General features: G+C 50.5%; 1 protein-coding gene across 7 annotated transcripts in view; it reads left to right on the forward strand.

The window, feature by feature from the left end:
• ZNF536 (zinc finger protein 536) overlaps nt 1-12,123 on the forward strand; it is a 423,563-nt gene that overhangs the window by 266,170 nt on the left and 145,270 nt on the right. For 6 of the 7 annotated variants that reach the window (XM_045988393.1, XM_045988392.1, XM_045988395.1 and 3 more), the window contains 2 exons: nt 376-528; nt 5,862-5,915. In XM_045988393.1, the coding sequence (XP_045844349.1) occupies nt 376-528; nt 5,862-5,915 (207 nt within the window). The remainder of the gene's footprint in view (nt 1-375; nt 529-5,861; nt 5,916-12,123) is intronic. The other variant, XM_045988397.1, reaches the window with a different exon arrangement.

Consider the following 12,123-nt stretch of genomic DNA (forward strand, 5'->3'; position numbering starts at 1 on the left):
TCACCAGCTAGTCCCTATTACAAATTAATCAGATTCAACAAACACCAACATTTTTAAACTTTTGGAAAAAAAATATTTAATAGAAGCTAAGCAAAAGAAGAAATCAAACCAGCTGCTGACACAGCTGTTTCTTTTCTTGTTTAATTCAGTTCAATATAAAGGTACCATATGCTGCTTAAAATGATGATGGGAAAGATGAAATAATTTAAGAGAATAACAAGAAAATACATGAATTGTCAGCATTCTGTCAGATTTAAAGAATGAAATAGACAGGTGTAGTATTGACATGTTTAACTTTGTGTGGTGTTAGCAGTTTTGGTGCGAACAGCTTCTGACGTGCTGAAGTGATGTGAGAACGTTTCTTCTCCGCTGCAGACATCGGCGAGGAGGCCGGGAGAGCCGCCGGGGTCCAGCAGCCCACACTGCTTCGCGACAGGAGCCTGGGCTCGGCCATGAAGGACTGCCCGTACTGTGGGAAGACCTTCCGGACATCCCATCACCTAAAGGTGCACCTGCGGATACACACAGGTGAGAGGCACGGGCGCATCGCTGTGCGCAGCATCCAGCAGGGACCACGCTCCTGGCCTGGGTCACCCCCTGTGTTGCCACCAGCACCGCCGCGCTCTCTGTGGGCCAGGCCGGACCCCGCTGCGGTGGGGGGACCCCGTGGGGTCCTTCTGCCCCCGTTCGTCGCGCCTGAGCCGCATTGGGCAGGTAGACACAGACCCCCCATGGCCCGGGTGTAGGAGGAGGATGCTTGGTCATGTCCGCAGGGTCGGTTTGGGGATGTGTGTAATGGAGCGGGACCCCTCGCACCCTGGCACTGACCAGGGGCCCTGCCTGCGGGTGCAAAGCTCGAGAGCCGGGCTCAGACCCTGAGTATGGAAGGGAACAGGGGAGCTCCCTTTGGGTTCCCAGCTGGGGTTCCGGGCCCACACCAGAGGCCGGGCTGGTGGCAGCAACCCACTGCCTGGGATGAAGGACTGGCTCTGTGCTGAGTCCCCTCAAAAGAAAAGTGGGGGTGCTTTTAATCAGGTGAAGGGGCTGCTGGACCACGTGGTCATTTCTCCTGTTTGCACGTCCTCCTAGCACTTTGAAATGAGGACCTTTTGGAGGTCTGTGTGCCTTGTCCCTTGGTCATTTTTCTTTTCTTTCTTTCTGGTTTTCTTTTTCTTTCTTCTTCTTCTTTCTTTCTTTTTTTTTTTTTTTTTGGTATCTTTTCTGCTAGTCGTTTGCACATTGCCAATACAAAAAAAAAAAAAAAAAATCTATCTGAGATATGGACACCTCCATTTTCTTTGATTTTTCTCCTGACACTTTATCTATTGGAGTATGAGCTGCTTCAGAGGATAGACAAATATGCCATCTATTTTCAAAAATAATTGTGGTCTATTTCCCCAGGAATCAATAAAGCTCAGGGTTGTGCAGGATATTTCGTGCATGTGGGTCTCCTGTGCAGCGTGTGGTTAAAGAGAAGGAGGACCTCACCTGGAACCTCACCTGGTGCCCGCAAATCTCCCTGACACTGAGAGGGGAGCCCTGAGGACGGGGGGCAGAGGGCCATGGGCTGCCATCTTTATTTATGGCAGAGGCACGGTTAAGCCTCACCATCGTCCGTCCCTCCCAGCCGGCAGAGCCCTTCCCTCCTACAGTCATCCACGGCAGAGAGGGAGCCGCTGAGACGAGGCACCTGTTCACTCCCTCCCCCAGGCCCTGTGGGATCCGACCCATCTTGCGCCATTCTTCATCCTCATCTCTCTCCAGCCCCATGGCCTTCTTGAGGCTCCCCCAGTGCAGAGAGCCAATTCCTACCGCAGTGCCTTTGTACCCACCGTGCTGTCCCCCTGGAATGCTCTTCCTCCAGGTGGTCATTGGGAGCTTAGCTTGCATAAGCTTAGCTTAGCGCTTCAGAGAGACCATGTCTGATGATCCCATCTAAAATATCCCCTGTGGCCCTTGTTCAGTTTTCTCCCTAAACTTAGCACTTCCTGAAATCATCTTGCTCAGTTCAGCGGTTCATTTCCTTAGGGGCTGTTTGTCTCCCACCAAGTCGAATGTGAGGGTTGCAATATCGTCCATGTTTTTAATCGCTGTGCTTTCTAGAACCCTAGGGCCTACCAGAGCCCCTAACACGTAGTAGGGATACAATAAATTTATTTGAAAGCTTGAATGTCAGAACAAACTTGAGAATAAGTGAGTGACCTTCTTCCTGTAGTCTCTGGACTGTGCTGAGTGACATGGAGGGGACAAGGGCAGTGAGGAACATGGATCCTTCCCCGGGGAACCTGCGGTCCTTTTGGAAAGGCAACCTGTACATGTGAACCCATTGGAAGCCATGATATGGCGGTTTCAGATGGGAGACTCTCTCCCCCAGAGCTCAGTGAGGGGTTCCTGAGTGTCTGCCTCAGGGCCTTTGCACTTTTCTGCCAGACAGGTACATTGGCTTGTTCCTTCATTTTCAGAGTTTGGCACGAATGTCCCCTTTTCAGTGAGGTCTTCCCAGTGATTGGGCTCAGGATGAGGCAGCTCAGATATCTGGCCTTCTGAGATCATACTGATGTCCACTTTCTTCCTCAGGTTGGGTTGTGAGGGTAGTTGGGGAAGGAGGGGGCACAGATGCCAGGAAGTGGGAGGCAATCCACTGGGGCACCCATTGTTGAGCTGTCTGCAGCTTCTGCCAGGCGTGTCCTGTGTACTGTCCTTTTATTAGCTGTAGACCCAGGCCCCTGGGCCAAGCTTACCAAGCGGCTGGTGGCTCACCGCAGCAGAGTCTGCCCTCCCAGGCAGTGTGGGTTAGGAAAGAAAAGGCAGTGCCTCCCAGCCAGGAGTTCTGCTGACCCCGCGGGGCCCAACTCCCATCAGCTGGCCCATCAGCAATGGTAGACACTCTGCAGAATATTTCCAGTAAATCAGGATCAGACCTGGCGGGAGTCCTACTGAACACAGGTGGATGCAAAAGGATATCGCTTTTTGAAGTTTTAAAGCCTGATAAAGGTTATCCACCCCCACCCCCCCACTATTTCCACTTCTTCTGCTTCACAAACTTCTGAGGTGTGTGACCAGTAGTCTTCGGAGATGCTGAGAGAAGCAAGACAGGGTTGTGGACAGAAGCATTCCGGAAACTTCCCGGAATAAGGGAGAAAATGACAGAAGCCATGGAAACATCACACCGCCAGCCCCCCTCAGAAACAGCATTTGCTGTGTTTAAAAGGCAGAATGGTAACCAGATAAAGATCAATTTCCTTTTTATCAAAGAACAAAGAAGTTGGAAAATGCTTATACTCGTGCATTTGAATAGAGCAGAAAGTGTTACATGTTCTAAATCACCAAAATAAACATCCATTACGACAATGTTGAAGTGTAGATTACACGAGCAATTAAAAATCAAAATCAAGCTATTTGTTAACGAACCAGGGGACCCTGGCTCCGGTTGTGGGGGCGTCCTACGCCTCCTCACCCCTTTCTATCTGGGTTCTTGGATTCCGAAGCAACATGGCCAGCGGGCAGCCGCCTGTGAAACTGAATCCGTGTTTTCCAAAATACCATCTTCTGAAGTTTTTCCATAATGGACCCATATGAGCACATTTAAAAATCCAGTGTGTAATAAATATGTTTTAATTGGTCGAGAGATGAGGTGGTATGTTCACCGTGTTTCCCTGTTCTGCGCCATCTTTATGAGCCGTCTCGATCCTATAACAGCCACGGGTAAAAACCACTTTCCTTTTTTAACTCCACTACGCATTCACTCAATTACTGCCCTCCTGCTCCCGACACCTGTGTATTAGGGAGGTGCTGAGTAGATGCCCCGTCAGGTTGCCTTGAACACCTGGGCGCTAGGGAGAGCCTACGGGAACTAGACCACCTCTGCCGGCCCCTGAGCCACAGCCAGATCCATGGGGGCTGGACGGAGGCACACGGAGGACTCCGGGGCCTCCCATCCCAGAGTCCACCCCAACCTGGCTCTGGCGGGACAGAGGCTGATTCCTGCCCACCCAGGGGAGGCTGAGGTGCTTTCCCGTTTCTCACAGTCTCGGGGGCTGATTAAGATCCGGTCGCTGGATGTGTGTCATTGGTCTTCTCGTGTCCTCTCCGGTGATTTGAATTCAGAGCCTGTCAGCGCAGGCTCAGAAAGGAAATGGTGTCAGGGCTCTCTAGAGAAATGGTATATATAATGGACAATATGTCCTATGTATATAGGTTATATTTATATATATATATATATTTATGTATTTTAGATTTTTTAAAATAGTGTATACACGTACGCACACACACATATATATATGTATGTATGTAAAGGGATTTATTATAAAGCATTGGCTCAGTTAGTTATGGAAGCTGAGACATCCTAGGATTGGCATTCGGCAAGGCAAGCTAGCAGACCCAAGAGAGCCAGTGGGCAAAGTCCCAGTCCAAGCCCAAGTCCACAGGCAAGTGAAGGTGGCAGTCCTACCTGGAAGACAGGCCGAGGCAGTGAATTCTCCCTTACTCAGCCTTTTGTTCTGTTGGGGCCTCCAGTGGACTAAATGAGCTCCCCCCCACCCCGCCCCATATACATACTTGCTGGGGAGGGCAATCTGCTTTACTCTGTCGGCCCCTTCAGATAGCTCATCTCATTTGGAAACATCCTCCCAAACACACCCAGAGTAACGTGTGAACAAATGTCTGGGTGCACATGACCAGTAGACACACAAAATTGACCACCACGGGGGTGCAGCAGCAAGCGTTTAATCCTAATAAGCTACAGGAGGCAGGGATGTCTCCTAGGTGGCCCCCAACCGAGGCTGGGCAGTCGTTTCATGATGCGCTGCCTGAAAATGCACTTCCTTCTTTCCCTCCCTGCCCGCCTCCTCCAGCTCCGTCTCAGGGAGACCCCCAGAGCCCTGTGTGTCTAGTTTGTGTACAGGAGGTAGGCATGTGCTGATCAGTCGGTCTCTGAAAGGCTGGATGGGGGTGTGTCCCCCACACGAGCCCCAGACGTGTGTCACCCCACATGCTGGCCGCGGGACCCCAGGCTGGGTCCCCTCCGGCGGCTCCCCTGTGTGCTGGCTTCCCTAGGAGGCTCCCTGTCGTCTCCGGAATGACCATTGTAGAGAAATGTAATAAGGAACCTCACTCACGAAAACTTGGAGGCACGAAAGTTCAGGGACTAATTAAAAATAAATCTCATTAGTTTTTTTTCCCCCTCTCAAATTATGCGAGTGGTTTATTAATCTGGTTTTGATGTGTTGCATGCATTGGTCCAGCCCGGATTTGAGAACCTCTTTATGAAAATGGATTTGCACAGGGAAGCCAGAGGTGGTCTTCAAGGGCTCTCGGCCGTGGGCAGGGTGGGCCGGTGGGCACGCCCAGGTCTGTTCACCCCCACCAGGAGGGCGTCTCCGTGACGCGGACACTGGATGGGGTGCCCTCATTGGCTCTCGAGTGCATGCTTATTCCTGGGCAAGGACCACCCTTATGTCCTGCAGGACCCTTCAAAGGATGTGTGCCCAGCTGGGGGTGGGGGCCGGGATCGTCCTGTCTCCTGACCGAGGCTGTGTCTACACAGCATGGTAGCTACCAGCTGGCCGCAGGAAAATGCGGCCAATAGGGCCAGGGTAATAAGAACAATAGTATTAACAGTGGCCAGCACTGTGCCGAGCCCTGCACGTGACTTCCCTCCTCAACCCTCACAGCATCCCGGTGACCAGGGGCCACCCAGAGATGGGAAGTGACCCACTCCAAGTCTCCTAGCATTGACTGCAGGGTGCAATCCAGATCTGTCTCCTTATGGCTGTGCTGTATTGATTTTTTTTTTTTTTTTTTACTTTTCTGGGTGGATTTTGGGCCTGTTTTAGGGAATTAATGCAACATTTCTTTGACAGTGTGTGTCCACACCATAACCAGCGGGAGGAAAGGAAGTGACTTGTACCCACAAGGTGTGTTGATGCAGCCTCCCAGCGATGTAAAAGGGAAGTACTATACACCCCAGCTCCTCCTTTACCCCTAATTCAGACTGGCCTGTGGCCTCCTTGACCCCATGTGCCTCAGTTTCCCCATCAGCACAGAGAGGTTAGGGAGGCAGTGAGGCAGGGAAGCGGCCACTGTGGCACCTGGAAGTGTGGAGGGTGGGGCGGCATGACTTGCCGTGTCAGAGACGATCAATGACCACTGCATGCCGATTGGGAAACTATCTTTCATCTTCAAAGAGCTTCCCAAGGGCCAGCTGGTCTCTAGATGTGGGTGGAAATGAGAGTTCAGTGGGCCTGACCCAGGTGCCTAACCCCTGATGTCCACATCCCTTACCTTTAATGCTTCTCTGTTTCCTCTCCTGGCTTAAGTTAACCAGGCTATTTTAAATGGTCATGAAAGGACACTGAATAAATATTCAAAAATAGATTGGCTAAAATGGGGGCTTTCCCCATTTTTTTGTCTAAAAGGAGAGCATGTGTTGTTGTCATTTAGTGGGGGACAGCCACCTGAATAATGACGGGGGGGGAAAATCGGCGTGCCCCCAAAATAATTCTTTTTTCCCTCTTTTTGTTTTGAATTAAAATTCTACCTTTTTTTTTTTTCATTTCTAAGATGAACGAAAAGCCTATTTTACTCCTCTGTGGTGCCCCAACCTTGCTGTTTCTGCCTTAATGACATCCCAAACTTTTGTAGAAAATAATTGATTGAATTTAAATTTCCTTAAAAGTTTAAGAGGTAATGTTACAGTATAAATTTCCTACCAAACACTAAGTAGGGAAATATCCATTAGTGAAATTAACTACAGTTTCTAGGTAGCTAACAATGTGCCGTATACAGTAGGGCATGGCTAATGAACACTGCAGTGGGTGATATTTCATTATACAAATTAATGCTCACATTTTAATGGGAAAGTCACATAATGAATCTCGGCTTCAGTGACAGCAATTAGAGACACAGATTGTCCCCTTCTGGACAAGGCACTGTTTAGCAATAAGCAGCTGTGTGAAAAGTCTTCAGGTTTACAACATATATATGCTTTGGGGGAATTAGTGTACAATTTATATTAATGTACTGAAGCTCTGCTGAGAAGGCACCACCGTATTTATCTCTCCTGGTATTAACTAAGTAAAGACATGTAGAAAGACTAAATAAATATCAAATAGAGGATGCAAATACGGGGAAATATTCGGTTACTCTACTTAAAAGTTAAAACACTTTTAGAGATTTAGCACACACACATGTTAGAAGCGTGAAGCCCTCCTTAAGAGCTCCCCGAAGGGATTTCCGAGGAGAGTAGCATGAGTCCTCACGCTCTTTTTGGAGAGGTGCTCTTGGGGTTTCACTCCATTCAAATGAGGGCCAAACTAACTTCCCCCAGAATGGCGAAGATTCCTTGGGCTCGTCGAGGGCAATGTAGAGGATCAGCATGATGAAAGACGTGCTCATGTAAAAATAGGTACAATGAACTAATTAAACCCCTCGGTCATATGTTTCTAAAAATTTATGGTACAGAGACCGGGAGAAGTTATCAATGTTATCCCAAAGTTGAATATACATCTTGTGCCATGTGTCCGTGGGTAGTAGCTTTAATGTGAGATATTTCCAGTAATTCATGAGTCTGTTGGAATGATGAACTGGTGATTTTTTATTTCAGTAGGACTTTTCGAGCAAGCCTCTCCTTTCTAGAAATGTACCGTTTGTGCCCGTATCTTATTCTTTTAAAATATTGCAAGAGGTTCCCCTAGAGAAGGCCACTGGTGTCCTCACCTGCTTTCCCCAGTGGGCGAATAGCTCAGTACTGGGCATCCTTTTCCCTGATCCAGTCTTCAAACGGACTGCCCTGTGCGGACCTGAACTGCAGACAACAGTGCTGGGGCCCTTGGCGATGTCTGAGGTTTTAAAGCAGGTACCACCACTGAAAAACCAGGATATTGCCCGTAGAAATCTGGGTGTGGGGCTTTTCTTAGATGATGTCAGAGATCCTTACGTCCCCAGCTGCTTGGTGTCAGTGGTGGCTGCCCTCTAGGACAGCCATCTACCCCTTACCTGCTGTTCTGTATGTCCCTGTGATCGGCCTGTCTCTGAAGACATCCCAGTGTCTGGTTCCAACCACAGGCAGATGAAAACACAGCACATCCTGAACATCGTGGGGCGGCTGGAGAACTCATGACCCCCTACAAAGCTTGGGGCAGTCTCAGGGATCCTCTCGGTAGATTTGGGCCAATATGTGGCCTAAGTGGCCAATCATTCATCTAGATGGAGCTCCTGGCACGGTCTGGGTCTGCCTGTGCCACGGGGTTGTGTGGGGAATGCTGGGTGGCCCCCAACTCATTCCTTGCCAGAAGCCTGGGGCTTCGTTCCAGTTTGCCGAGCACACTGGGGTCGAAGCACCTGGCCAGTCATGGAGACCCGGACTATGAAGCCACTCCCAGCACCGGGAGATTGGGCAGCCGTCGGTCACCAAATCTGAGAGAAGGGCTTGACCCCACTCAAAGCCTGCTAAAGGTGCTGATGGGTTTCGTCCCACCTAGTCCAGGCTGGTGTTAGGGGTTCGCCCCCGCCCCCGAGCACTCTGAAATGTGCCCTTGTGGGGAGTCCTGTCTGGGTAACCGCCAGGAGATTTCTCCTGGACGGCGAGCCCCTCAGGCTGCCTAGGGTTGTCCAGGAGACACCCGTTCCAGATGATTCCTTGCCAGGGTTTGCCTGGCCAGGAACGTAGCCACGGGGGTGCTGGTTGTGGGCTGAACCATCCCCTCTGCTCTCTCAGGGACGAAGCCCGGGAAGGTGAGGGACGGAGGGTTTCAAGGAGAGGGCCATAGTGGTTATCGTTTCAGGGTTATAAAGAAAATAAAAAGCAAGGATTTTGTTTTTTTTTAAACATAAAAATCCAAAGGTGTGGATTTGTCCCCTAGAACTTTGCTCTGGAGCATTTCTCTGGGAATTGGGTGCTAGGAAGCATCACCCAGACACAGTCTTCGGGAGCAAGGCCAGAGGTGGAACCGTGCAGAGGGGTCCTTCCGCTGGTGTGAGCAGGAGGTAGAGAAAGGCCAGTGGAGGACTTTCTAGAGTCTGTGTGTGTCATGTGCAGCCAAAATAACCCTTGAAAACTCACTGAATAGCCCTTCATCTAGCAGGGCCTGGACGCTTGGAGACTCCAATGCTAAGAATGAGCTCTTCCTTTATCTCAGCTATGGCCTGTTTTCTCTGGAACGGTGGAGGCCAAGACCTGTTCCGAACTTCATTGTAATTTTTTTTTTAAAGATTTTATTTATTTATTTGACAGAGAGATCACAAGCAGGCAGAGAGGCAGGCAGAGACAGGGAAGCAGGCTCCCCGCCGAGCAGAGAGCCCGACGCGGGACTTGATCCCAGGACCCCGGGACCATGACCCGAGCCGAAGGCAGCGGCCCAAGATTTATTTATTTGAGAGAGAGAGAGAGAGCTCAAGCGTGGGGCAGGAGGAGGGGCAGAGGGAGAAAAAAATCTCCAGCAGACTCCCCGCTGAGCACGCAGCCTGACGCAGGGTTCGATCTCACAACCCTGAGATCATGACCTGAGCTGAAATCGGGAATCAGATGTTTAACCGACTGAGCCACCCAGACGCCCCTATTCTGAACTTTAAAAGAGCAGTGGGTTGAACGGAAGTTTATCTCCTGGTGCTTTGTGAGTTATGTATGTGGGGTGTGTGTGTGTGTGTGTGTGTGGTATGTATTTGTGTATGTGGTGTGCACGTGTGATGGGCGGGTGGTATGTGTGTAGGTGTGTGTGATGCATGGGGGGCGTGTGTGTGATGTACATGTGTGGTGTATGAGTGTGTGATATGTATGTGTGTGTGAGCGTGTATGTATATGTATGTGTGTTGTGTGTAGTGTGTGTGCACGTGTTACATGTGTAGTATGCATGTGTGATATGTCTGTGGTGTGTGTGTGTACCATGTATACAGGTGATATGTGAGTGTGTGGTGGGTGTGTGGCATGTGTGTCTGTGTGTGATAGTGTATATGTGTGATGTGTGTGTGTTGTGTGTGAAGTGTGCACATGTGGTCTGTGAGTGTGTGCGGTGTGTGTGTGGTGTATGGTGTGTGTGTGTGACTGCTGTGCACGTGTTGGATCGTGATGTATGTATGTGAGTGTGGTGTGTGTGGTGTGTGTGTGTGTGAGCTCCACCTGCTTTAGCAACTCTAGGATCTGTCTCCGCTGAAAGCGATGGGAACTGGGGCCTTATCTCTTTGGTTCCTCACTCAATCGCCCTCTCTCCTTGGGGAGTAGAAGGTAATCATTCATTCAGTCAAAATATTGTGTGTCAGGGCCCCTTGTGGGGCTCAGCCTGTTAAGCTCTGCCTTCAGCTCAGGTCAAGATCTCGGGGTCTTAGAATCGAGCCCTGTGTCAGGGTCCCCACTCAGTGGGGAGCTTGCTTCTCCCTCTTCCGTTATCCCTCCCCCTGCTCATGCTCTCTCTCTCTCTCAAATAAATAAATAAAATCTTATAAAAAAAAAACCATTGTGTGTGAATGGATCCACACATTTCTGGGTGTGTGGGTGCACACATGGGTCTCTGACCCCATTCAGGAGACTTAGTTTTGCTCTTGAGGTGGGTTTTAGAGCTGACACGAGCCTTAGGGATCACTAAGGCTTAGGGAATACCACCATCCTACATTATAGGTTGAGGACGCAAAGGTCCCAAGGTAGGAATCCTGTGCCCCGGGCAGTGGAAAATCACGTGGGGACTCTGGTCCCCAGTACAGACACTCCAAACACTTCCTAGGGTCCAGAACAGACCACCTTCCCTGCTAAGCCATCCCACAGTGTCCGCCCAGGGAGCCCCACAGTGTCCGCCCAGGATCTGCAGAAGCCCACATGGGGGCCTTTGAGAGACCCAAATCGCAGACTTCATCCCCGGCCAGTGAGCCCAGATTTCTGGAGGTGGAGGTGGAATCAGGTATCAGCATCTTTTAAAGTTCCCCAGCAGTTTCACTTTGGCTTCTTCAAAATGCGCTCTTTATCCCACACCAGAATCCCCAGGGACACTTCCCCCAGACCTTGAGGGTCAGAACCATGCACAGGGTTCCATAAGCAATGTCTTAAAGTCTCCTGTTGATTCTAATGCACGGTCGAGTTTGAGAACCACTGCTCTGGTGCACATTGCAAGTGTGTGTCCTTTGGAAATGGACATCCCTGGGCATCCCTGTGGTCCCCGCCCCTCACCCCACTGAGGCCTGAAGGCAGAAGTCCACGCTCTCCCTTTGTAGCTCCTACTAATGCATGCCCATGCATTCTCGGCAAACCCTTTTTCAGATGCACTTTAATGATTTCCAGGTGCCATTCTGAAATGCAGCCTGAGTCTCACCCAATACCTGCAGGCCTCACCTCTGCCAGTTCTTGGTGCAGGGCCCTCCATGAGGCTCCCGCTAACCTGGGGAGCCAGGATTCTGAGTCCCTGGTTAGGCTCTCCTGTCACAAGCCCGGCTACTACCCCCTCAGCTCCAGGACCTGCTCCTGCTCCCACTTGGCCACCGGACTTCCAGATAAGCTCAGAAGAGTCTGTCCACAGCGCTCGTCCCACCAAGAGTTCCCTGGCCTTTGACGAGATGCTCAAAGAACATGGCTGGGGTAAATCTGAGTCTAACACAGGGACTGACCCCAAGAAGTGGGAGAACGGTGTCCGAGGCCATAGATGCCTTTAGCTCAACAAGGCTAGAGTCTTCTGCTCGATCCACGTCATTGGTCTAGCCAGAGGCAGTTGAGATCTTTCCATTTAGAGAAATACATTCCCAGCTGAGCCTCTTTTCCATCTCTGATGTGTCCGGGGGAGACCTTCCGCAGCTTGCAGGAGTGAGTGAGGAGCACAGAGTCACCATTTTGGAGAGGCAGACGTGGCTTCTCCAAGGTTCCAACACGAAATCTGGAGATGACGCGGAGTCCCCTGCTCGGAACCTGGGCTGGCGGGCTTCTTATTTATGGTACCTAGGAATCTCCTTCTCCCCTCCTCTCAACTCTGTTACCCCCAAATGTCCTGTGCCTTGGAGACTAGGAGTTGGAGACTCCACTGGGGCCTGGTAAAATGTCTTCAGGATGCACGGCTCACCATGATTTGCTGTTGCTTTTTACACCAGTCTGGTTTACAGTAGCAATGGCGGAAGGGCTGGGGGAGCACTGAGTTTCCTGGGAGGAGTAAT

This window comes from Meles meles, chromosome 19 (genome assembly GCF_922984935.1).
Source record: "Meles meles chromosome 19, mMelMel3.1 paternal haplotype, whole genome shotgun sequence".
Classification (NCBI taxonomy): Eukaryota; Metazoa; Chordata; class Mammalia; order Carnivora; family Mustelidae; genus Meles; species Meles meles.